Raw genomic sequence first — 26,495 nt, 5'->3', positions numbered from 1 at the left:
TAACCTCCTACCGCTCTCGACTCTGGGATGTAATGAGGGAAGAGCGAGCGTTTGAGCGGCCGCTTCCAATTAGTGGGTTTAGAGCATTACTGCTAAAAACCCACTTGTGATTCGCTGTCGCTAGAACGAGCCTAGGGGCGGTGCCAGACCAGAGGTGGAGGTTGTGTGGAAAAGAGGCGGCCTCAGGGTCAGATCTTGGGGAGAGGGCTAGCCAGGTGAGGGCATTTGGAAAGGGTAAATGGGAGGGAGGGGACGGTGATGGTGAGCGCTGGACCGGGCGAGAACGGGTCTGGGAGGAAGAGGGTGATGGCGAAGGGAAGGGGAAGGGGAAGGGGAAGGGGAAGGGAGACCTCGATCTCGGGTTATGATGCAGCTTCTCCTCATGGCCCACCTGGTGCCACCACTAGTGGGACAGTAACATTTAATTAGAGCAAAAGAAGGGCCCAGCAGTGTAAATGGAATTGGCCTCCGAACGAGGAAGACTGGGTTTGATCCTAGGTGCTCGGGGCAACTGGGTTAGAAACTGTTTTGCAGACTAAGTGCTGTCTTGCATGAGTAGAGGGAAATTTTTTATATGAATTCAATCATGGCTCTAGCCCCTTATTATAAGGGAAGGGCCTTTGCTTTTTGTCTTATACCCATTTGGAAATTAGTTCAACCCCGCCGTTGTAGCTTATGAAAAGGCTGAATACCCTTTCCCAGGTGTGCTGGTGAAGAACCTAGGTTTTTCGATTCCGAAATACATTAGCAACAAAGCTGGAAATAGAAGCTAGGCATAGTATACTGTCTGCTGTGCTTCTGGTGAGCTGGTAGAGCAATAGAGAGAGCCCCTTATGCAAATTCAATACAGTCTTCGATCTCAAGCCTGGAAAAGTTAGGAAAGGAGATAAGAAATTATGTGACCATTGGTCTGAATTCACAAACTAGAAATAATATTCCAGATCTCCCTATTCTGCATATCCATGTACTCAGAGAGGTGTTGTCATTAGCGGGATTTGTGCAGCCTTACAAAGTTATTTTCTAAAGAAATGCCTAGAAAGGAAGGTTAAAAAAAATTCCAAAATGTGATCCCCATTAATAGTATGTAATTCTTCCAAGGCATACTCATCCATTCAATAAACATTTGCTAAATGCGTACTGTATGCCAGGGAACATTGTGTGGGAACATAAATACAAAAACAAAACAGCCTCTGCTCTCAAGGTCCTATCATTGTATTGTAGAAAAAACACTTGCACAGATAACCAAGAGTTTCAGGTGAGGTACCTCCCTTTACCAAAGCAAATTGGTAGCTGTTTTGTGATTCATAATCTGAGAATTGCCTAGAGAAATTACAAGTTAAATGACTTGCCCAGGATTACAATATATATATATCAAATACTGAACTTGAACTCTTGTCTTCCAGATTCCACAGCATAGTTACAAAGTAAATAAGTAATAAAGGAAATGGCACTAATAACTGAGGGGACAGGCTTCTTATAAAAGGTAACACTTAGGGAACAGCTAGGTGGCTCAGTGGATTGAGAGCCAGTCCCAGAGACTGGAGGTCCTAGGTTCAAATATGACCTCAGACACTTCCTAGCTGTGTGACCCTGGGCAAGTCACTTAACCCCCATTGCCTAGCCCTTGGTGCTCGTCTGCCTTTCCAATACAACAGTATATGGTATATACAGTCGGTATAGGCAAGTAATATGTAATTAATGCTCAGAATTGATTCTAAGACAGAAGGTAAAGGTTTAAAATAAATAAAAGGCAACATTTGACTCTTGAAGAAATTGGACAGAATGTAGAGAAGCACATAATGGATGTGAACAGTGGAGCATTACAAAGGAGATTCAATTCAAAGCTGTCACCAAAGAAACATATGAAGAAAAATACTGACTGTTCAAGTGCTGAGAGCAAGGGGTAATAATTGATGGTGGGACCCATTACTTCATCATGCTACAGAAAAATGAGGAAGGTCTCCCAAAAACTGGGTGGAACCAGTTGGCAAACTTGTAGGACATCAATAGAAGATAGGTGTGAATGGGTAGGTTATGATCTACTTGTTGGAAGGAATCCCATCCATCAGTAGGATTCATAGATCTAAATCCTAAATTGGAGTATCAATTTGTAGTTTGTTGTTGTCTAAATTGATGGCTTAAATTGCTTAGTTCAAATATCACCTCCTATGATCTTCCTTGATTACCCCAGTTACTAATTCTACCCTCAAATTACTAATATATTTCTTATATGTATAATTTTTATTTTTCTGGATTTTTTTTTCTTCCAGGGGTGTGTTAGCTCCTTTAAGACATGGACTGTTCAGAGTTCTGTGTTTGTCTATTCAGTGCTGACACTGGAAGGGACTTAGCAAATGCTTGTTAAATTGGATTTCCTTGGATTATATTCTAAGTATTGAACATCCTTGAGATGAACTGTCATATTTGAGGAATATTATACAGGCCAATTTGACTTTTACAGTGGGTATAGGCAAATAATGCATAATTAACCTGAAAAGGTAAGCTGAAGCCAGATTTTTAAGTGCTTTAAATACTGATAGGCAAAAGCAAGCCACTGAAGTTTCTTGAGCAAGAGAATGACCTGATTAGGAGAATGAGCGAGGTAAAAGACTTGAGGCATGGGTGACTATATGTGATATAGTATGTAGTTGACCAGTGCTGCTTCTGGAGATGTGGTCAGTTTGGGGAATAGTGGGAAAATATTCCTAGGATCTTGGATTTGAAGTTGGAAGGTCCCCCAAAAGCCATCTTATAATCAACCCTTTCATTTTATAGATAAGGAAACTGAGGCTCCAGGAAGATAGGTGATTTGCTCAGGGACAAATAGGTAGTATCAGAACTGGGAATTAATACAGGTCCTGACCCAAATCCAGGCTTTTTTCCATTGTGTCTTTTCACTCAATTCCTTCCATCACCACCTCCCTTCCCACCACATATAACATTGTGATATTTATTATTCACTGTGGGATCAGCAGGTCCATAAAATAGTTAATTTTCTTTAATGCCAACACTTAGTTTGTCTCATAAATTTAATTCATCTGGTAAAATGGTAACATGACAGCAATACAGGAGAAAATGCTTTTTATCATTTTGTGTTGCTATGAAGAAAGTACTTTAAGCTTTCCCATTCTACATAAATATTTAGTAAAGTAAGTCTTGGACAAGTCAAGAGACTTAACCCTGGTCACACAGCTAGTAATTTTCAAAGCCAGTGTTTGAAGCTAGATCTCATTTCCAGATACACCACATTGTGGAGTTCAGCTGTTACAGACTAGTTGATGGCAACAAGCTAGTACACATATTGCCAGACTCCAAACGATAAACATAGAATGGAAAGCAACCACTCAGTATCACACTAAACTGAAAAGTCTTGTGCCCTGAATTTCTAGTGTCTATTAAGAGACCCAAGGACTAGACATTTTCTGGAAATTTATATCCTGCCTTGGTTAATTTTCCTCACATATTAATCAGAAAATCCACTCCCTCCACCCTTCTTCCCTCTGAGTCAATTGGTGCTCAAACTTGGGCTTTCTGTACACAAATGAATGGCTTAATAAAAACTGGAAATGTTAGAAAGGAAGGAAAATGGAGCACACAGGACATTTAATCCTGTTCTTGTGGCAGAGTAGTGATGCCGAGCCAAAGCAGCAATGCTGATGTTTCCTTTCTTCTCCAGAATGGCTGGCACTGTACTTGGAGTGGGTGCAGGAGTATTCATCTTAGCGCTGCTCTGGGTGTCGGTATTGCTGCTGTGTGTGCTGTTATCCAGAGCCTCCGGTCTAGCTAGGTAAGATGTTCTTTCCAGCTGGGAGTCCTAGGTAAAAGCAATTAGAGGTGAAATCGCTGACAGTCATTAAACATTTAGGATTCAGGAGATCATTTTTGTAATTACTGGCAGTTTGAATGAGTTGCATTTTAGCCATCATAATGTTATTTATGGTCTAAAGGGGAAGATTTATTTTTCAGTTCTCACTCTGAGGTGGGAAAACATACCAAAAATATAGGGAAATCTACTTTCCCTGCCTTTCACACAATTATTAAAAATTTTTTATAGAATTGGGTTGGTTCTTTCTCTGAAACTAGGTCTGGTCACCGAGAAACTGAAGAAGCAATGAATATCCCAAGCCAGTGATGATCAGGAAGCTAAGGCTGAAAAACAATAGAGTTGAATTTGCTATCCTATGGACATTCTGCCTATGCTACCAGAGTAGTTGAACAGATATCTGGGTATTAATGAAAAAAAAACAAACAAACCCTGTTTTGATTTGAATGGTTATGGCTATTACAATGTACATTACATGATCAGAGGCAAAAACAAAGGTCCCAAATTTGCAACATCAGAACTTTGGATCCTGTTAGAAATACTTCTAGGTAATAACCTATTTAAAACAGGATCAAGAGGATAAATTTAGAAAAATCTCTTAAATTTATTGAGCTAGATGGACAACAGGCTCTCTGAGCATTATCACAGGGCTTCATACTAGAATGCTGGCTCCTGGGAACAGTTGGTGCCCAGGGACACAATGATTGGCGTAAATTGTGAACAGTTCTTTTAATACTTGTCTGTTTTTCAGGTTCTCGCTCATTTTTGTTTTCCTTGCTGCTCTGATCATCACCACAGTTCTGTTGCTCTTTCCCCGGGCTACCGAGATCCCAACCAAAAAGGAAGAATTTAAGGTGATATTCTCTTTCTTTTGCCTTTCTAATTGTGATTCTTATGGCTTTCCCAAATCAAAGGGGAGTTTTCCTGTTATAGGGTTGATTTGTTATATAATATTAGAAGAACTGTGGTGACAAGACAGTGAAGGGGGAAGCTCAGAGGGAGTTTTAAATTCCTTTACAGCCCATTCTCCAAGAAAAATAATCTAGCTCTGAAGCTTTGTTGGAAGACTGTCAGATATTAATGTGCCTGCTATAATATTTTCTTGAACCTCCATCACATCCAACAAGCAGGTTAGCCTTCAGAGCCCATTCAGGCTTTGTAATGACTCAAGCTTACTGAGTGGCATTCCATGCTGTGACATTCCTTAGCATAGATTTTTCCACCTGTGAAATGGGGCGAGTAGTTCCTCATTTTAAAAATAGTCAGCAAAGAGGAACAGTTTCTGTTGAAAGCTGAAGTATAGAGAAACTCTTTGGAAAGGCAGAATGGTATAGTATACAGATACAACTTGGAAGTCAAAAGAGTTTAAGTCCTAGCTCTAGTACTTAGCTACATAAAGTCCTTAACCTGTCTAAGCCTCAATTTATTCATCAATAAGAGAATGATTATATTCATAGGTTTGTGGTGAGAGAAGTACCCTGTAATATGTAAATATGTAATATGTAAAAATGTGAAAAGGGATTCCATAAATGCAGTCTTGTAATCCCTCTTTTGTCTCATTCTCAGCTTTTCTGCCAATATTTTGTCATTGCCCCAAGATCTATTTTATTATTGTACAAGATTATAACTATTCCATATAATGATATCTGGTCTGAGATCCTTGGGCTATGTTTGTGTAGTATGGCTTCCAATATCCTACCTTCCCTTGATGCTCCGTAACCTGTACAAAGCTATTAGGCTTTTAATTTCATTGCAAAATTGCTACCCTTATCATAGTGTGGTTCAACTCCCTGAAATTACCCTGTACTTCCTTTCTAGTACTCTCCTAAGCCTCAATCGTCCCAAAGTAGCAATTCGTCTCATTATTCTATGCTAGGCCAAGGTAAAGAGATTTTGGCCTTTTCCCTTAAGAGCCAAGAACTCTTACTTCTTAATCATATTGTAAGTTATGGTTTCTTTTTCCTTTTTAAGTGTTTTATTGGTGCTTTTCTTTTTTATTTCACTATCACTTCCCATTAACTTTCCTACCCTTCCCCAGTAAAATAACCTCCCTCCCTTACACCCCCAACAAATCAGTAAAGCAAAGCAACTGAACCTGCCTAAAAACATAGACTTTATTCTGAAGCCCAGCAACTTTCTGACAAGAGATGGGAGGCATGCTAACTTAGTTTTCCTCCCTTGCCTGCAATCCAGCAGAATTAGAAGGAACTATTACTGTTCCTGCAGAATTTCTATAGAGAACTGTTCATAGACTGGAAGGGAACCTCTGTGATCTTCATAACTCATAGTTTTACATAGAACTATCCAGATTAAACACATTAATTATGAAAACTTAAGAGAATGTTTTCTATTAAGATTTGGGAAATTATATTTTTAAATGCAAGGTTTGTGGTCCTTTTTCATTACTTCCTTTGCTATTGTTTCTGAAAATCACTTTACCTTTAGAGGTACCATCTAGCTGTAGGTGAACTGGGGCAAATTTCTTCCTCAATTTCCCCATCTTTGAAATAGAGTGTAGGCTACTTTCCTTCTTGGGCTACTACAAATATGAATTCTAGAGGAAAAGCAGCTTAGAAACACAAGTTACCATGAATTCAGTCACCTCTGTCACAGGAGTCTCAGACTCAAGAGAAAAGTAGGTTTTGGGCAAAACCTGTTTGTCAGCATGGCCAGCAAAATTGGAGTTCTCATTTGCAGGATTTCCAGAACTGGCCCCTGCAGCAGCCTGGCTCAATACAGTATCAATAATACATGACCTGGGCCTTCTGCAACCAAAGCCTGCTAATTGGCTAATTAAAAAGTGAAACGTGTCGAACGAGCAAACATGTAGCCCGCAAGAGACTTGTTCTGTACTAGAGCCAAGGTCAAACTTATGTTAAAGCTGTTTCATCAAACTGACCTTTGTTGTAAGCTGAGCATAGGGGCAATCCCTTGAGCGGCCAGGGTGGTTGCAGCTCTTTTCTTCTTGGGATCTTTGGATCTCAGCAATCACACCAGTGCTTGGATTTGACAGGAGCTGTGGGTCTAGGTCTCCACTCGGGTATGTGGGATTCTTTTAAAAACCTTGGAAGCTGTGACATATATTTTTTCTGTTTGTATTACTCCCTGGCTAGGTTAATAGATTATCTACATATGAATTTGGGGAAGAGTAGAGGTCTGAGACCAGTTAGCATGGTAGTGGAATTAAGAAACTAAAATCATTACTATGTTTAGGTTTCAATCAATGCCAATACCAGACCCTTCCAGTGTGACTAGTTTATAGAGTCATTGTTTTCTTTCATTGATCAATACAGGACTTCAAAAGTGCTAAAGAAACAAGTATTTCAGGCAGGTGTTGCAAGCAAATGGTTATAGACACATTTGTCTTAGGAATATTGGGTAGAGGGATATTTATAAAGTGGCCAAATACCTCCAGATGAATGCTTCAGAGGTTTATTTTAAAGCTTATCCTAGCAGGGACTTATGTGGCTCCACATTAAGTCAAGCAGTCTTACAGAATAGAAAAACCACATCCAGAGAATATAATGATCTTTCTAGATCCCTTCTAGGTGTTTTCTAAACCCATAGAAATTTAGTTCATGAAAACTCTTATTCACTTCAGCTCTAAAATGGAAATCCCTTTTCTATTTATAGATAAAAGCTAGAGTAGGGTTGTATCTGGAAATTATAAATGTCTGGGAGCTGGTGACCTTTGCTAACCCAATTTCAGACTTAGTGTGATAAAGATATTGAAGTGAAAAGCTGTCATTTTAACAGTTTTTCTTTATTCTTTAGATCCTGGACAAGTTCTTCATTGGGCGTTATGTTCTACTGGCTTTTCTCAGTATTACCTTCCTTGGAAGTCTCTTCTTGGTCCTTTTTCATTACTTCCTGGAGCCAGTCTATGCCAAACCACTTCGGACATCCTAAGCAACATTCAGAGAAATACCATAAACTACGAATTGAACAGAGATGCTGCTCAGCTTTGCATGGTCAGCCTTCATGTCTGAATCTGGCATGAATTTCAAGAGTATTGGGATTCATCAAAGGACTTATGGAATGATGCCTGTGGAGATGGATTCTCATTTGACTTAGGAGAAATGGTGGTATCTTCACAGTCTCCCTGAATGACCACATATCACCCTACCTTTTAACATCTGTTTTCTACCTATTTCAAACCAGAAATAGTCATGTGACTATTTTGGAGTGGAACTTAAGACAGGACAAAATGTTTGCCTTCAGCTGGCAGAGGCCAGAAACTAGATATTCTGATGCTCTGTAAAACTGTTGTTTTCAGAGTTAAGTTCTTTTGTAGAGGAAGTGCACTTGGATCTAAGTGTTCCTTTCATGTTTGGAAAACTTTACAAAGTAGTTATTGACCACTTATGCTGGAAAACTCCTTTTAAAAAATACAATTCTCATTTCCTATATAAGAAAACAGTTAATGCAGTCTTGTGTATTCCAAATTTGATTAGAGGTGAGAAGAGATATGGAAGTAGTGGTAGTCTTCTCTTTGCCTCCTGGGCCTTCATTTTCTCCCCCTTCTTGGGCCTTAGTTCCTCTTTTCCTCATTTACTATTATATGAGTCCATTTGGGGGGCATTATTAAATCCTCTAAGTATTATAATACTTTCACCAGAGCTGATAATGGCCATACCTCTGTAGTGTCTGGCATATCTTTTGACCTATTTGGAATCTCAAACTGAGTTGTTAGTTCTGAAATGGGCAGTGGCTCTAAATTTTTCTCTTTTTTCAAAATCACATCATATATCCATTCAGAACTATTTAAAGCTATCTTCTGGTTTAAAATCAAAACCTGAAAAAGAGGGCTACCAGTTCAACAAGCTGAAATATTTAAAACTTCAAGACTAGGGTGGAGTAAGGTCACTTTGCAGCTCTACTCTGGCTATGAACATAGAAAAGTTGCAATTTTTTAAAACCTTTACCTTCTGTCTTAGAATCAGCACTGTGTATTGGTTCTAAAGCAGAAGAGCAGTAAGGGCTAGGCAGTGGGAGTCAAGTGACTTGTCTAGTCACACAGCTGGGAAGTGTCTGAGGCCAGAACTGAACCCAGGACCTCCCATCTCTGCGCCTGGCTCTCAATCCACTGAGCAACCCAGCTGCTCCCAAAAGCCAAATTCTTGCCCAGAAGGTTGAACTAAATTTTGACAGGGTCTCAGAGAATCATCAGGCATGGGGACAAGTTGAATTCTCCCGAATTTGTCATGGGTCCTACTTCATCATCATCAGTTAAGGTGGAACCTGGAGAATAGTAGTACTGAAGCATCGCTACAGAAAGAGAAGGCTTTAGAGGGAACTACCTGTGAGGAATCTGTTTTAGCACACACCATACATAAGAGAATAAAAGGGGTAAAATGGGAGATCATCTAAACAGATTGGAAGGCAAGAGCAGGCTAACAGATTTCATATTATTGTACTGTACTCTGGTTCAGAACAGTTACATCTGCTGCTCCTGAGGACCCCAGGTGCCTATGAGTTGCAGCACAAAAGATGCTGGGCCAACCCAAGTGGAACACTGATTCCTAACAAGCACAGGCTTTTGCTTGTCAGCTTCTCCCAGGAGAGTTCCTGCTGAAGGAGCAAGTCAGGGAAGACTCCTATGAGTAGGTGACCAGTCATAATATCTATCCCCCTTCCACTTTCTCAGTAGATATCTAGCTGTCAGATCACTATGTTAACAGCAGTAAGGCTGTCAGTGATTATTAAAATATTACACAAAGGCAAACCTGGTTGGAAACTTTTTAATTTCTCCCCAATACCATCACTCATAAATAGATATTTCAAAAATAGTAGTTACAGGCTTAGGGTAACAGAGATGACCTTAAACAAAACTGTAGTTTTTGGAAAGTACAGTTTTAGCATCTTTTAAACTTCTAATTAGTGGGCTTCAAGTCAAAACTACATGGCCATAGTCAAAAGGATCTTCTCTTCTGTAGCTTTCTGTCTTGGGCTCCTAGAACTGCAGGAAGAAAGGCTAGCATCTATATCAGATCCAATTTTTTTTCCACAGACATAGTAGGAGAAACTCAAACAGGTTTATTTTGTTGGCTATTATTCAGTTGGGACTTTCAAGGCTTCCAAATGCATCGGATGATGTGCAGAAAGAACATGTTATTTAGTTTGGGGTCTACTTTCAGAGAAATGACAAGGTAATAGGGCACACAACACATAGTATGTAACACACGTACCACAGACATTCCTACTCCTTTTAACTTTTGACATGTTGATTTGTTTTACTAATATTCACATTTAATTGGGATCCTGGAAAGTCCTCTAATATATATGGTTGTTGCCCATTTCCTCCCTTCTCTGCCAGAGCTGTACCCTCCATCTTCTAGGATCTATTATCCATCTCTCAAAACCAACATCTGCAATGTTAGCAAGACCATCATGTCCTGGGATTTAACTTGTCCCCTTCCCCAACCTCTCTGTCTCAGGGTCAGCCCTGTCTGTCTCCTCCTAACAATGCTGAGTTCTCTACCACTGCTTCCTTCTTCCCTCTTATTGCTCTCTTCCTCCCCCTACTCTCAAAGCCTCCCAATGGGTCTCTAAAAAGGAGAAATGCAAAGAGTTATTGCTTTTTAATTACAAGTGCTATTGTAGCATCTATAAGGAGGAACACTTTAGGCTTAATTGAGACCAAATGTGAAGTTAAATTAAATGAATAACTAATTAACGTAATGCTCCTGCATTAGCCCCGTGTGTGTGCTGAGGCCCAGAGAGGAGGCTTGACTTCAGGCCTCTGGTGAACATACAGTGCCCAAGGCAGAAGTGAGGCAGGAATCTTGGGGACTGGGGGAAATCACTGTAGAAAAGCTAATCCCAGTGCTGGTCTCCCCAAGACCCTTAGAAATACATACGCATAACTTTTCTCTCAATTGGACCTTTCTCCCATGGTGAGAAGAAAAGGTACCAGAGTTAAGAATGAACAGACTTTACTGTTTATGGGGTCATGGTCCTGACCTAAATCTAGAATAAGAAAAGTGATGTGAACAAGGTCAGGATGCACAAGACAGTAGGACTAGAAACAAAAAGGCTTTAGTTTAGTCCAGATAAAGTGACTGGGACATGATAGCAAAGTTGGGTTTGTGGAAGTAAAAAGGGAAGAAAGTTCTCAGAGATATGAGACCATGACTTAAAAACAGACAATATGAGAGGTACACTACACTTTTTTCCCTTCTCAATTCTGATCACTCTTCTTTAAAACTAGTTTTCTTCCTATTCCTCAAATGGGGTCAGATAAGATCCAGATCTTATCTTTCTGCTGATCTCATTCTGGGAAATCTTATTTATAGTCTTCAACTATCATCTCTATACTAGTGATTCCCTAATCTATACTTTTAGTCCTGACTCCTCCCGAGCTCTAGACACATCTCCAGCTTCTTACTATTGGGCATTCCATTGTCTTCTCAAACTCAACTTGCCTAAAATCAAACTCAAAATCTTCCCTTTCTTCCCCACCTTCCCATCCAAAACTAAATTCTTCATTTCTATTATTCCCCATAGTCAAAATCAGTGTCATCAGAATTTATCTGTCTCCTTTCCATTGCCACCACACACCTTTCCTCAAGTCTATTCCTACATACTACCACCAGATTAAGTCATCTTCCTTATTCAACAGTTTTTTTATGATCCCTAATACATACAGAAAAAAGTTCATATTCCTTTCCCTGACATCCAGTCTTGTCCCATTTAACTTTCCTAACTTAAACACTATTTCCCTAAATAATCAGTTCTATAGCCCCTAAACATATCACATGGTTTTCCTTAAACACTTCCTGTTATTTTTTGCTTTTCCTAAAAAAAAAAAAGTGCTTTTTCAATCTTTTCCAGTACCATCTTCTGCCTATCCAAATCCCTGAAAGGCCTTGCTTACAAGCCCCACTGCTCCCATGAAGCCTTCCCTAACCACTTCAGCTATGCTCACTTCATTCTCCAAACTCAAATTTTGTTTATGCCATGCATTAGGCAACTAATAACTGCATGGTCAACAGTTCTGGTATTACTGCTATTTAGCTCTGTTCATGTCTAGTCTCGAACCAAATTATAAACTTAATAAGAACAAAGCTAATAACACACCCTAGCGTTTTGTTATTGATACACATCAGACAATAAATTATTTTACTTAATAGCACAGATACTTAGGAGATAGATCAATTTTAGGCATGTTTGTTTTCTGGTGGGGTTAGACTATCTTAGACTAGTTCTCAAATGTAAGTGCCTTTTTACAACCATGGGAGGCAACACATTTTTTTTAAACCCTTGCCTTCCTCCTTAGAATCAATACTATGCATTGGTTCCCAGGCAGAAGAGTGGTAAGGGCTAGGCAATGGGGGTTAAGTGATTTGCCCAGGGTCACACAGCTAAGAAGTGTCTGAGGTAATACTCCCAAATCTAGGCCTGGCTCTCAATCCACTGAGCCACCTAGCTGCCTCTGAGGCAACACATTCTTCAAAAATTTGAGGAGAGAGAAAATAACTGAATTTAGTACCTTAGGAGTCGATGCAAATTGAGAAGTTAGAGGAATAAAGGAGTTGTAAAGCAAGAAGGAACCAGTAGAGAAGCCGAAACAGTAGAAACTATTATACAATATTCCTGAATTCCCAAGATCTGTCCCTCTTGACACTGACAAGCTCCAGGGGAGCAGCTACTTTGGCTCTGCGCCTCACAGGGCTCTACCATGGGGTGGTGTCACCATCTAGTGGTTAAAGAGGATATTGAAACTGCTCAATTGAGCCCTACGACATCAGTGGGCTTTAGTCAGGGTGCAAAGTGTGGGTAGGTGTGAGTAGGAAGCACTGAATCAAACCCCAAGTATTCCTCCCAGGTCTTTTCGGAAGACCGTTATTTGCTTCTTTTGCCCTCATGGACAGAGTAAGGGTTCATAAGGAGGCTTAACTACTTTCTAAAACTCATAAGTATTGGAGGCGCCCCGGGTGGAAGATGAGGCGTTCACTCCCTTTCTCAAAAGATGCGTATCTGCTCAGGCAGACTAACATAATGAGGCATCAAGCTCCAGTAATACAGAGCTATGAAATCCACCTGCCACAAATGACGGAGGTTTCTTTAAAATGCAGTCAACATCTTTTGATTCCTACTGAAAATTAACGGCAAACCAGCCCTAACCACATTCTTAGAATGCAACCTGAAGGGATGATTAGCAAAACAACTAGACTTTGCCGCACAATGGATAGCATATCACTAGTAACCAAAAGCCTAGGTGCTGTTGGAGAGGCCCAAAGCACAGCAAACATAAAAAACAAAGAGCACAAAGATACGGGAGCGATGGCTTTAAATAATACAGATAGCACTGCTCCTGACAGCCAGGAGACCACAGCAGCCACCAGCCCAGATTAGGCTGGCAAACAACAATAAACACTGAGTATAGATATGTATAGGAATTTAGTTCTTTTTAGTAGACTTGGACATAATAAGGCAAAGAGGCAGTACAGTTAGCATTTAACATCTCCATAAGCAAAAACCACAGTGGAATAAATGAGTCTTCATTTATACCCATTGTTGTTGGCATTGCAATATATAATCAATGTGTCTCATCTGCCAACTAAATTTCAAGATTTTTGAGGGAAAGACTAATTCCTATACTTCCGTATCTTGAACAGCAACCACCTCAGTTCTAAATATGTGGTTGATCTCCAAAATATCACCAAATTTAGAAAGACAGACAGAAAGCTCACACAATTACATACAGCAAATATTTACAAATAGTTCTTTTCAATCACACTCACAACAGTGGACAAAAGCTATCATCTATTAAAACAAAGGTTATATTCAAATTTTAATCAAGGATAGAGAAATTAAGCTGTCATTAATGGAGGCAGAGCTGGGGGGCAAGAGAGGAGAGAAGATGAAAATTGGGACTACAGAGATATGCAGGTCATGGAGCAGGGGCACAAACTCTGCAGTTCTTTGCCTGAAAATGTGATAAGGCACCTCTCTTACAGGAGGTAACAATCGATTACAGAGTCAGTTCAAATTTAATGATAGTGGAAGTGGAGAGGAATAATATGGACTATTGTTATGTTTAGTCCCCACAGAATCTTTCTATCTTGGCACCTAAAATTCAAGTCATCCAATTCAGCAAAGAAACCAGACCTGGGATAGGCGAAAGGCCGTGCCTTTCTTTTCTTGTGCCTGGGGTGCCATCTTGGCTCTAGTCCTACCTACTATTGTAGGTACTACGTACAACATACTCTGCACAAAATGCATCATTTTCTTTAGTCTACGATTCTCTGAGACTGTTCAGTCCCTTTCCCCTGGAAATTCTAACAAGACCTATAGCAGGTCATTGGGCTGGCCTGGGGCTGGGCAGCTCTTGCTGCCCCAAATGTCTTTTTATGTCCATGGGTGGTTCCATTGGGGAGTTTTCCAGGAATCCAGCAGAGAACCTTGGCTCCTGTACTTCAGATGGGGGCCTCATATCTCTTTATATCTAGGAGGAAGACAGACTCAGGTTAGGGGGTGAAGAAAAAGATGAGAGAAATCAAGCAGAATCTTATACTTCCTTAGAAGAGCACCAGATCTCAACAGCCACTCTTCAAGTTTTACCTTATGAAGTTTATAAAAAAAAAGTGTGAGGGAAGGAGCTATAAATCTCCCTTCTACTCTAAAGAAAGCAGCTCAGAGCTGGACACAAGTTTCTATGGGGAACCATTTAAGAGTAGAGCCACCTGATTCTTCTTCCTTCCTCTTTCTTCTAAAATGTCCTTCCCCTCATCCCCATCCCAGCTTGTGTCAAAAAGGTACTCTAATGGGTTGAGACACCAATTGATAAACTGCTCTAGTCTTAAATGTTGCCAGGTTCCCCCGATAAAGTGGAACATAGTTCCTATCTAGTCCCCGAGCCTGCCCATCTTTCATTCCCACACAAATAAGCAGTTTCTCTGAAGAGAAGGAGCTCTCTTAATCACCTTTCCCCAAATAAGTGCACTACAACAGAGTTCCCAGGCTTCCCATGGAATGGAATGAAACTCTCTCCCTGCCCTTCATTCACCCATCCATCTAGTCTGGGTTCAAAGTATCATCCAGATCCCTGCAAGCAAGAAAACCAGGTCCAGGAGAGAAGCTCAGGGGGCCATAGAAAGGGTTATCCCTACCACCACGAGCAGTCCCAGCCTCTAACTAGCCCTTTTGCCTTTCCCCATCACCTGCCCATGCCATCCCATTTCTTCCCTCCCTTTCTCCTCCTCCTACCCCAACTACTCATCAACAAAAGTACAGGGAGAACCAGGCCAAGTATCTCCTGAACCTTGATTAAAATTTAGTTTGTTTTCTTCACCCCACAAAGGTATCAAATGAGCTCAGATTGTGAACCTCATGGCAGTGACATTATGACTGCAAAGAGGGGAGTCTTTACTCCAAACTTACCCCCACCCCCCAAAGGGTCCAGGAAAATACCCCTAAGGTCTGATCCTCCCCCAAAAAGGCAGAAGCCCCTGTCCAGGTTCTATGCTTCCTATGGAAAATGCCATGCAATTGCATTCTGTTTAAATCACAAGTCCTTGGAGCTGACCCCTTCAGAAGCAAGCAAGAGAAATCACTGGTGAGGAGAGTTGCATGCAGTCCTGGTTCCAATTGCAAATCAGTCATGGGACTAAAAGAACATACTCACAATACAAACCACAGCCCACCGGACACTACCTCGGGTGGGTTAGGGCCAGACAAGAGCTATGAAGACATACAGAAGACAATGGATGTTAGTAATGGTTAGCAAAGTGTTGGGAGGGAAGGCAAGAAGCATGGAGGGTGGAGACTTCAGAACAGACTCCTGGAGTCCAAGTTAAGAATTTTCAGGGAGTCAGGGCTCTAGCAGGTTTTAGGGTAGTTGACAAGCAGACTTTAGGGTAGTTTTAGAAAAGTCAGAGATTAGTCTCTGGTTCTCCAGCAACACTCAGGGGTGGGCTATAATTACCACAAAATGCAGGGTTTGGGAGAACCCCTAAAATTGAGTGCCCAAGCAAGCCCTCCAGTTTAAGGATATTGGAACCCAGGAGAACTCACCCTCCATTTCTGTTCACACACCCCCTCCAGGCCTGGATCTCTTTGTATACCAAGCGAGAGAGGAACTGTAGGGGAGAGAAAAACAGACAGGGAAGAATGGAGCTGGGTAGATGCCAGTCATGGTAGAGGTTTAGGATAAAGAGATAGGAGAGGGTCTAGCAATGCTTTACACATAGTATACATTCCATAAATATCTGTTGATTAATTACAGAGTGAAAGGCCAGTAACCTTGAGTGGTGAATATATGTGGAATGTAATACATCTCTGAGTTAGATGAAAAGATATGAAAACCCCCCCACAAAGTACAGCCACTTCTACATTGTCCCAGAGTTTCTTGTGCCAATTTCTGCCCTCAGAGTCCCTTATTAATAGCTCAGCAAGGCTGCCATGACATTGGGCTAGGACCAAGTGCCCCTTCCCCATACCCACTCTTGATCCAAGAAGTCATTTACCACACAAGCCAACACATCTGCAGAGATCAGCATATAGAAGACATTGTTCCAGCCTGTAGGGGAGATGAGTCCAGCCAGCAGGGGCCCTAAAGCAGCACCTAAAGGGCACACATACAGTGTGAAAAACAAAGCAAGACGGTCCTGACCTCAGGTTGGAGAGTTTCTTCTGCTATAACACTCTCCCCACAACCCAGTTGCTCCTCCACCCCAGTGGAGTGTGAGCCAGTGTGAGTCTGCCCAATGGAAAAGATCAGGGCCCAACTGCTTGGTATAAGAAGTGGGAAGAAGAAGGACGTAGTTAGAGCACACTGACCTATGGAGCCAGTCCCATCAATAATGGCCGTCACAGTAGAAAGTGCCTTTGAATTGCCTCTCAGACTCTTGTGTGTGCCCTGGGAGACAAGAGGGAGGAGAATCAAAGATCCATCATAAGCAACTTGCATCTCTGCTACTTAAGCTAGCGCACAGTGTAGGCAGGTTCATCAAGGAGAGCATCAGTCCTGTAAAAAGTAAAAAGACACTTCTCATAGCAAGGTTGATGCTGGTTATTGAGGAGATGCCTGACTTGAGAAAGAGACCGAAGGAACGCAAGTCTGAGCCAGAAGGGAAAACCTTCTCCAGACAATACTGAATAAAAGGGGAGGGAATGGGTATGCTGAGACCAGAAGAGAAATACCTAGCCAACTCATGCAAACAATTCCCTCCCCTAATCAAATAGGACCTATGGCGATCTGGGACCCTCTGTGGCATGGGACCCCATGAGCTTATGCTAATTCAGGAAGTACCAATTCCCAGTTTCCTTGAGCTTACCAGGTCAGCTGAGACAGCAGTGGTGATGAGAGCATAAGGCCCATTGACCAAGGCCCCACAGATAATCAGCATCACTAGGAAGAGAGAGACAGAGATAGTGTTTATCTCTACTTAAGGCTAACTAGCTGGAAACTTCTCCCAGTCTTTAAAAATTGTCTCCCACAGAACTGGATTCATAGTCCCTCCTTCTACCTCCACCCCTAGTCCATTCCTGAGCAATGAATTGGATTCCTGGCCCCTTCTTTATCCCTACCCCCAGTCCTGGGCATTTTGAGTACTAAGAAAACCAAACCTCTCCCTCCCTGGCCCATTTCCATAGACACCCAGGGAAATCTGGAAGAACTGAAGTTGCAGCCTCACCTACAGAACTGCCAATGCCATTCTGACCAACATAGTTGTATAGGAAGAGCTGGGAGAAGAGAAAAGAAAGGGCATGGGATAAAAAAGGTTATTATCTTCACTAGTTTTCTATAGGTCCTGTAGCCCATAAATCTTGGCATGATCCTTTTCTATACTGGAATCCCCTAGTCATCTTGTCCTATCCCTCCCATGACTGACAAAGATCTCTGCCCCCCCCCCCCCGAACAGATTCCAAGACTTCCTTCGGGAATCTAATGTTTCTACAAAGTCTTAAACTTTCCTATTTAGAAGTTCATATCTAACCTAAATTTCCTGTTACAATATAAGCCAAAATTCCCTCTTTGTCTGAGTTAAGTGGTCTTCTTCTCTTCCACAATAACCTATTCCTATTCCCTACCCCCACCAGACACAAAATCCATATTTCTCTAAGCTAGATAGCTCCCCAAGTTCTCCACATGTTTCTCTTCCTACTATAGCAGTCTTCTTGTTGATTAACCAACTATTTATTACATGTAGACATTCCCCCATTATTCATCCAACCATCCCCTCCCAAATGACAGAGACTAACCAGAGGGGCAGCCACAATCAGCATGACACAGCAGGTAATGGCCCTGCCACTGATATAGTCAGAGATGATCCCTGCAAGGATGCCACCTGTAACATATAACCCACCTTACCACCGACTGCAATCACCAATAGAACCAGTGCTCTCTCTTCCATCACCCTGTCCTTTGAGTCCTTTACATTACCACAGCCTCAAGACTAGGCCAAAGAATTCTCTCCATTCCACCCTTCCTTACAAACCCCCATATAAATGAAAAAACAAGTATGAGGAGGAATGGTTTTCCCAAAAGACACATGGCCAGCCAGGAATCTCTGGACATATGCCTTCTCCTCTAATTCTACTGGACTAGGTTAAGCCTTATTGACTATGTACTCCCCTCCCCTCCCCTATACTGTTCTAATCTCAGTTCTAGAGAAGAAACCCAACCCTCTGAGAAAAGCAAAGATTGAGAGCCTGACCTATTATGCCACCAACATCAAAGAGGGTAGAAAGATCACCAGCTTCCTTGGGTCCAAAATGAGCTGTGGAGAAAACAAAAGGGTAGAAACTGAGAAAAAATCTGGCCATAAGCTTAAAAGAGGTACAACCAGCTAACTAGAATGCATCATTTGGAAACAAAGAACAAAGTAGGGATTGATTTCACAGAGCACTGAAGAACAGCACCCACATAATTCTGCAGCTATCTTTGAAGTTTGGGATAAGCTAAAGTCAAAGTTTATCTTGGCCAATTCCCACACTGCTCAAAGCTGCTAGAATGTTTAAAAAAGGCAGGAGTAGGAGAGGGCAAAAGAGGGATTGTTGCTGATGACAGAAGAAGCAATTTGGAGGAGCCCAGGTGCTACAGAATGGTTCAGAGGGGTCCTGGGGGATTTCAGAATTCCCATCCCTGGAAGAGGGAGAAGAGGAATGATAAGAAGTGCTGGGAGCCCAAAGGGTCTTGGAAGCTGTGGATGAAGGATGGAGAAAGGTGTGTCTTGCTGCAGCTCTAATTTTAAGACACAAACAAGAAAAGCTAACAGTGGACTCTCTTTTATATCTTGTTTTATACATGTTCCTGGGGGGAACTAGGTTTCCAGTGAGGTATGACTCTTAGTCCTGAATAGCCACTGAACAGATCTTGGGCCCAGCCAGCCAATGAAGAGATGCACCTACTGTATGCCCAGGTTTGGGACAATGAGCCAGAGCAGAGCTGGTACTGGCAACAGAACCCAATGGTCCTCCCAGTGAGGATGAATTCTCCCTCTGACAGAGAAAGCTATAAACCAACTGGTGGCTGGTTTCAAATGGCTACGGGTTTTACCCCAAAAGTCTCCATTTTACTACCCAAACAGAGTCAGATAGCCTTCAAGGGAGTTCTTGTTGGATTCTGAGGATAGAAGGTTAGAAGTCAGAATAGGGAACAGAAGAGAAAGGAAAATGCAAGACATGGTTCATTACTAAATCCCAACCTCTTCCCAAAAGATAGAATATAATATGCTGGAAGATGCTTGCATTCTATAGTCTTAAGGATATGAAGGGGAGGAAGGAGGAGTGCCTAAAAGTCCCAGCATCAAATTTCTAAGTCTATCGCTTTTCTCACAAGCCGGATTCCAGAAAATTGTTGTCCCCGGACCTAAACCACATACAGAATGCCTGGGCAATCCACCCCCTTTCCCATATTAGACTTCCAAATACTATTTTCTAACTTTTCCTACTTCTTCCCTCTACCCATCACCCTACTTTCTCCACCTAGCACATGCACTTACCCACATTAACGATGTAGAGGGGCAACCAAAATAAGAAGGTATAACTGACCAGCTTGGCGAAAAGCAGACACAAGGAGAACTCCACTACACCCTGGAGGAAAGTAAAGGGGCAGTGGGGATAGCGCTTAGGGACTCCCTCTTCACTGATCTCAGGGCACCAGCTCCAGGGCACCCTTTTTCTGCTCAACCCCTCATACAATAAAATATCTGTAATAATCACTCAAGCAGGAGTCCTCCAGTCCACCACCTCCATCCCTTCCAAACCTCCCTTACTCACCGGTATCCTTAGTGCCCCTAGGAAACTGATGGCCTCAGGCTTTTCAGTTGGCTCCTTGGAACTTTCAGCATGTTCAGTTCCACTCTCCCTCTCAGGGCAGTGCCCAACCACTGAATCCACAGACGCACCCAGGTCTTCAACAGGCCCATTCTGAACACAGTGGGGAAAAGGCCTTTAAGGTGGGGGATGGGATTTGGGCACTCCCCCTCCCACAGAATGGAAATCCAGACTTACTCACCATTATTACCTGAGGGGTTGAGAGGACCCTGACTGAAAGGAATAGGCCCAAGGGTCAGGGTCAGGGGCTTAAATTCATGGTTACACACAGGCCTCAAGGGATCCTCCTACAGAACTCACTGATGGACTGTGGCTGGCCCTCCCTTTGATGGAGATTTAGGTGGTAAAATGTGAAGGAGGAAGTGAAAGGCAAAGATTAACTGTTCAGTAACTGACTAGTTCCAAACTTCCTCTAGCTTTCTGTTTCTAGCAACTAAATCTCTAGAAACCAACCACTTCTGGGATGGTTCATACTCACATGGTGCTGGGGTGGGGTACAGTCCACATCTTCAGGGTCTAAAAGAAAAGGTAGAGATCTGAGTCACCAAAGGGCAGGCTCTATAATTCCTGAACACCTTCATCCCTTCACTCCTTTTTATTGAGCTCAAACTAGAGTTTTGGTACTCTTGGTCCTCTAGTTTTAAGGAGGAAAAAAAGAATAACAGTGGGATTTAAAGGAAAGGAATAGTGGATGGGGAAGCAGGAGTTGTTATTCAGTCATTTTAGTTGTGTTGCACACTTTACGACCCTATCTGGAGTTTTCTTGGTAAAGATTCTATGATGGTTTGCCATTTCCTTCTCCCGCTCATTTTCCAGATAAAATTGGGATAAACATGGTTATAGGATTTGCCCAGGGTCTAAATCAGAATTTGAACTCAGGTCTACCTGAGTCCAGGCTCAGTGCTCTACCCATTGTAATACCTAGCTGCCTGGAAGGCAAAAGACTTAGATTTCAATCCCAACTGTCTCTAGCTAGTCATGTGATCTTGAACAAATTGCTTCACCTCTTGGCATAAATTACCTGTAAAGTGGAGATAACTGCTAATTTCCCTACCTCTATCACAAGACCCGCTGTAAGAATCAGATGAAATAATGAATGTGAAAGTGTTTTTAAAAATCAAAGGCCCCATAAATTGAAGCATTGTTAATCGCTATATCTGGAAATAATAATAGTTCTCACTTATCTAGCACTTAAAGGTTTAAAAAGTGCTTTTTATAGCCAGTGCCTCACTTGATCTTCATAATGATGAGAGATTTAAAGTCAAGAGACTTCAGGTTCAAATCCTGTCTCTGTCACTTACTTGCTATTTGGCCAATGGCAAATGACTTTCTAAAGTCTTGATTTCATCCTTTATAAAACTGACATAATGCTAGCACTATGTACCTCACAGGATGGCTACAAATTGAAAAGTGCTACGCAAATGTGAGTTATCATTAATCATCTCCTTTTCTCAGTCCCTAAATATGGGAAGATCTTCAGACTAGAAAAACAAAAATTTAGTGATGCTCATTAGAGAATCCTGGAAAAGAGGAGGCAGCCCAGGAGTTTGTTCTCCACTCACACTCAATAAGGAAGAGGAAGCTGATGAGGCCCATGACACCGATGATAATGCCAGGCACGATGAAGGACAGGCCCCAGGCTGAATCCACCCAGATACCTGCAATCAGGGAGCCCAGTATGTTGCCCACAGATGTATGAGAGTTCCAGATACCCATGATAAATCCACGCCTAGAGATGGAAGGAAGAATATGGAGGAGGAGAAAGGACATAGAAAGGTTAGCAGCCTTATCCTAGGTTAAGGAGCTAATTGAGATTTGCATAAGGTATACTTGATCTGATGAGCAAGGAAGGAACATTATCCATGTTACCTCATCAGATAAGAAGAGAATCTAGAGATCTTCATACCTTACAGATGGGTTCTCTCTCTACTAAGTCCTACTACCCTAGAGTCCCAATGCAATTACTCCACCATCATGGAGTAATCTTCCACTAGTGAAATCTTCCACCAGTGAATTCCATATCCACAGCTTGGGGTATTCTCTCTCTCTCTCTCAGTCTCTCTCTCTCTCTCTCTTTCTCTCTCTCTCTCTCTCTCTCTCTCTCTCTCTCTCTCTCTCTCTCTCTCTCTCTCCCTCTCTCTCTCTCTCTCTCTCTCTTCGCCCACCTCAATCCTCCCTTAAGAAAATTCCCATTTCCTCTTCCCTCCTTCCCTCTTCCCCCATGCCCATACTCACTTTCCCTTCCCAAACCAGTTACCAACACAGGTCACCACTGATGGCCAGCCTGTGGTCTGTACCAGTCCGTTAAAGATCTACAGGAAGAGAAGAGTTAAGGGAAGATGTATGAAGAGCACAAGTTAACATCAAGGGTCTAGAATTGAAAAGCAGGGAGGGAAACAAAAACTTAGGAATGAAGTTCTTTTCATACTACTTAAATGACCTTAGTTATCTTCCATAGAGCTAAAAACAAACAAAACAAAGCAAAACAAGAAAACCAAATGTCCTTCTGTTCCTATATCCTTCCAAGTAGCAATCAAAGAGGAGAGAAAACAGGTTGGATTTAGGGGAATGGAGACAGGGATGGAGGAAGAGTCACACCAGAAAAAAATATCTGGGAAAGGGAAGGAAACCCATACCTGGACAAGCACGTAGTACCATAGTTGATGGATGTTCCAGTAATAACCCAGACCAAAGAGTGAAGTAAAAATTCCACTCAGCAGCATGCCACCAAACAGGTAATATCGGAGGGGAAGTCTCTCCCCAAAAATCCCACTGGAGAAAATTAATCATGTAACCTCATAAGATATTCCAATCACAGCCCAATCCTGCCACCCAACACAGAACTCATATCTGGTCTTTTACCCAGCTCCACCCACCATTAGAATAGGCTTCCTAAGGAATTTAAAGGTCTAGATTATAACAAAAGGTCTCCCCATAATATTTATATCCAAATGAAAAATGATTAATCAAGGATAAAATAGCCAGAAAGGGAGCCATCTGTGGTGAACTAAGGGCGATTCTTTTTGCCTAGAGATTAACAATCATTGATCAAAGGCAGTCTTGAAAGGAAAAATGAGTCATAAAAAGGCAACCAGAAAGGCAAAAGCAGGGAAGAGCCCTTGGTCTGGGTGATTTTATCAGTGGGCATTGTCAAGGGTTGATATGCATGTATTTTAGTCTCAGCTTAACCATACCACCTCTTTCCCCATCTTTGGAACACACACTTAAAATAAATGCATCAGTATTGGTAAGAGTAAGGGGACAAAGATCTTAAAATCAAGGAAAATTATCCTGATACATTCTATGCTAAGGATGGCTCAGTCTCTCCCTTAATACCTGATGAACATGCCAACAGCATAAGCGACCAAAAAGGCATCATCCACACCTCCCAGCAGTTCCTTGTAGTTGTCCTGATCTGAAAACAAATAAGAAAAATGAATGTCTACCCAATCAAATTGCCACAGGATGGGCAGCCTCTCCCAACTCTTTCAGCTACCACATTACACATTTATTAATCAAACATTTGTTAAGTGTATGTGCCGATAGATAGATAGATAGATAGATAGATAGATAGATAGATAGATAGATAGATAGATAGATAGGTCTAGGCAAAGAATTAAATCCCTGCCTTCAAGGAAATTAAATTCTATCCAGAGAGATAATATATACAAACACACACACACACACACACACACACACACACACACACACCCCAAATGGATACAAGCTGATTTGGGAAGGAAAGCTCTAGGATTGAGTGGGACAGAGGGTCAGGAAAAGACTTATGGAGAAAGTAGTACATGAGCTGAGTCTGGAAGGAAATGAGTGATTCTGAGAGATGACAATGAGTGCAGTTATGCACTTCAGACACAGGCAGAGGAGGGAGATGAAGTATCTTGAATGAAGAACTTCTAGAAAACCACTTTTAGCAGCATTGAACTATTCACAGAATAAAAATACATAATAAAGCTGCAAAGGTAGGTCAGGACAGGGTTGGGAAGGGCTCTAAATGCCAAACAGAGGGATTTAGATTTGATCCTGGAGCAAATAGGGAATCACTGGACTTTATTGAATAGGGAAATGACATGGTCAAATCTGCCCTTAAGGAAAACAAGTCTGGCAATTGGAAGGATAGATGGTGCAGAGACAATTCTTGAAGCTGTGAGACCAACTAAGAGACTCCTGAGGTAGTTTGGGGGGAAGGTGATGAGGGTCTTAACAATCTGAGTGGCTTTGTGAGCAAGGAGAAGGAGATCAAAGATCTGGTAAATGAGTGGCTAAGTAGGAATGAAAATAAGGAGTTACAGATGAACATTTGGAAGACTAGAAGGACTGACAGAAATAGCGGTGGGTTTAAAAGAAAGAAAGTGAAATCTGTTTGCGACAATTTGAATTTGAAATAGCTACAGGTCATGTTGCAAATGTCCAGCAGGCGGTTGGTGATGCAAGACCAGAGATCAGAAGGGAGCCAAGGCCTACATGTAGGTTTTGGAGTCACGAGCATAGTGATGGTAAGTAAATCAATTCGAGCTGGTGAGGTCACCACAACAGAATACAGTAAGAAATGAGAAGGGGGCCCAGAACACTCACAGTTAGGGAGCATATTGTGGAGGATGATGCAGCAAAGAAGCCTGAGGAGTAGTCAGACAGATGAGAAGAGAACCAAGAAAGGAGTATCATTATCCAGGGAACAACCAGTAGCAGAAGTTAATCAACAGAATCATGCAGCAGCAAGGTCAAATGAAGATTGAGAAAGATAAGAAGATATACTGAGCAATCACTGGTGACTTGAAGGATGTGTACTGCGTACAGGACACAGAGCTAGGTGCTGGCAAAGACACAAAGCTAAGACACATTCCTGTCCTCTTGACAATCACAGTTTAATAGAGGGATAAGCCATAAACACAGATAAGCATAATAGTGATAAGTGCTTTGGAAAGGTAAAGGACAAAGTGCCAAATTCCAAGCTCTTTCTCTTCCCAAGTGGCCAGTTTGTCATTAGTCATCACAATCCCCATCTACTCCTCTTACTCATGGCAGACTTTGGGGAAGTATTAAGAGCAGAGAGTGGAAAAAGAAGAGTGGCAAGACAGGACTTGGCTCTTACCAAATGGAGCCCAGTTACACCATGTGGTGCTGTTGGTGTCATTGTTGGAATTTTCTAGCTGTGAACAGTTTCGATGCAGTTGACTCTGGAGAAGCAAAGGATTAGCTTAAGAATCATTCCCACCCATAAGGAGGTCCATCACCAATAGACTACTGAGTTTCCTTCATCTCAGAGACTAATCCCCACCCAATTAGATTCTTTATCCTAACTCCCACTCAAAATGTACTGCTCCTCCCGGCTCCAGGTTCCTCACAAGGCTTCCTTGTCTCTTGTGCCTTCTAGTTGATATCTCATGGTTGATACCAACCTCTAGTTGATATCTCATGCAAGATATGTGTGCATCAAAAATGAGGCAAGGGGAACTATGGAGAAAAGGACCCAGGGTGAAGTTGGGGGGTGTTACTCCCCCCCCAAGAGAGGAAAACATCTGCTAGATACCTGAGAATGTAGAAGAACCGGTCTTTCAGGCTTTGGGGAGCATATCCTGCTAGCTGGGGGTATTCCCAGCACAGGATATTTTTTCTCTCAAGTCATTCTAGTCATTACCCTGGCTTTTCCCTGGCCTCACCTTGACAATGCTGATTGGTTTCCTAGACATGTGGTAACAGGTGTAAATGAGAAAGGTAAGCAGCAGAATAAGGCCCCGGTACCTGTAACAGAGTGGGATAGGCATCTTAGTCAACGGAAAGCAATTGCTATAGGCCATACCAATCCACCAGGATTCACAGGACCAGGAATCATGATACTCACACACAATTTCATTCCTTAATCACATTCTACAGTTTGTAACATGGTTCCCCAGCATAATGCTGTTGGGGTAAAGAGCAACTTTGTCTAGAAATTCACAGAAGCAAAACAAAAAATCTAGAAATATTGAGCTGGAATTCCAAAAAGGCAAGAGGGGAGCCTGAATATTCATTATTTTTCTAGATGTGGGTCTCAAGAGTTGGGCAGGGAGATGACTCAGCCATACTAGATTTCAACCGTATTACAAAGTGATAAGCATCAAAACCATCTGGTACTGGCTAAGAAGTAGAGTGGTGGATCACTGGAATAGATTGGATATATAGTACACAGAAGGTAATAAACTATCATAATGTTTATATAGTCGTATCCGATAAACTCAAAGCTGCCAGCTTTTAGGACAAGAACCACTGGGAAAATGGAAAGTAGTTTGGCAGAAAGTAGGTATAGAACAACATAAAAATGATAACTTCTATTACTTGATAAGTGAATTGGATAGGTAAAGGACAAAGTGCTAAATCCCAAACTCTTTCTCTT

At 41.8% G+C, this 26,495-nt stretch overlaps 2 protein-coding genes across 4 annotated transcripts in view; one reads left to right on the top strand and one right to left on the bottom strand.

The window, feature by feature from the left end:
• The first annotated feature begins 58 nt into the window (after positions 1-58).
• TMEM218 (transmembrane protein 218) lies at positions 59-8,240 on the top strand. The gene is made up of 4 exons (XM_003341318.3): positions 59-215; positions 3,677-3,787; positions 4,575-4,677; positions 7,598-8,240. Exons 2-4 carry the CDS (start codon positions 3,678-3,680, stop codon positions 7,730-7,732), a joined length of 348 nt encoding a protein of 115 aa, XP_003341366.2. The 5' UTR covers positions 59-215; position 3,677; the 3' UTR covers positions 7,733-8,240.
• A 1,310-nt stretch (positions 8,241-9,550) lies between these two features.
• Positions 9,551-26,495, bottom strand: part of SLC37A2 (solute carrier family 37 member 2) — a 37,465-nt gene continuing 20,520 nt past the window's right edge. The window contains exons 2-19 of one of the 3 annotated variants that reach the window (XM_007495066.3): positions 25,783-25,864; positions 25,215-25,299; positions 23,444-23,522; positions 22,744-22,879; positions 22,343-22,419; positions 21,670-21,836; positions 20,586-20,623; positions 20,051-20,200; positions 19,774-19,864; positions 18,487-18,549; positions 18,032-18,117; positions 17,464-17,512; positions 17,104-17,177; positions 16,607-16,685; positions 16,294-16,391; positions 15,842-15,906; positions 15,453-15,508; positions 9,551-14,273 (exon numbers count right to left, since the gene is read on the bottom strand). In XM_007495066.3, the coding sequence (XP_007495128.2) occupies positions 15,478-15,508; positions 15,842-15,906; positions 16,294-16,391; positions 16,607-16,685; positions 17,104-17,177; positions 17,464-17,512; positions 18,032-18,117; positions 18,487-18,549; positions 19,774-19,864; positions 20,051-20,200; positions 20,586-20,623; positions 21,670-21,836; positions 22,343-22,419; positions 22,744-22,879; positions 23,444-23,522; positions 25,215-25,299; positions 25,783-25,864 (1,450 nt within the window). In that variant the 3' untranslated portion in view covers positions 9,551-14,273; positions 15,453-15,477. Of the gene's footprint in view, positions 14,274-15,452; positions 15,509-15,841; positions 15,907-16,293; positions 16,392-16,606; positions 16,794-17,103; positions 17,178-17,463; positions 17,513-18,031; positions 18,118-18,486; positions 18,550-19,773; positions 19,865-20,050; positions 20,201-20,585; positions 20,624-21,669; positions 21,837-22,342; positions 22,420-22,743; positions 22,880-23,443; positions 23,523-25,214; positions 25,300-25,782; positions 25,865-26,495 lie in introns of those variants that run through there. The other 2 variants (XM_007495067.3, XM_007495068.3) reach the window with 2 other exon arrangements.

The sequence above is a fragment of the Monodelphis domestica genome, chromosome 4 (assembly GCF_027887165.1).
Source record: "Monodelphis domestica isolate mMonDom1 chromosome 4, mMonDom1.pri, whole genome shotgun sequence".
In the NCBI taxonomy this organism is placed as follows: domain Eukaryota; kingdom Metazoa; phylum Chordata; class Mammalia; order Didelphimorphia; family Didelphidae; genus Monodelphis; species Monodelphis domestica.
Note: the sequence above shows the minus strand (reverse complement) of the source record. Positions and strands in the feature narration are given on the sequence as shown.

Bases quoted from the DNA above. Each gene is read 5' to 3' on its own strand.
- TMEM218 (XM_003341318.3), top strand. From the start codon at position 3,678: ATGGCTGGCACTGTACTTGGAGTGGGTGCAGGAGTATTCATCTTAGCG. The intron at 3,788-4,574 runs GTAAGATGTTCT...TCTGTTTTTCAG, and splicing joins AGAGCCTCCGGTCTAGCTAG to GTTCTCGCTCATTTTTGTTT. The intron at 4,678-7,597 runs GTGATATTCTCT...TTTATTCTTTAG, and splicing joins CCAAAAAGGAAGAATTTAAG to ATCCTGGACAAGTTCTTCAT.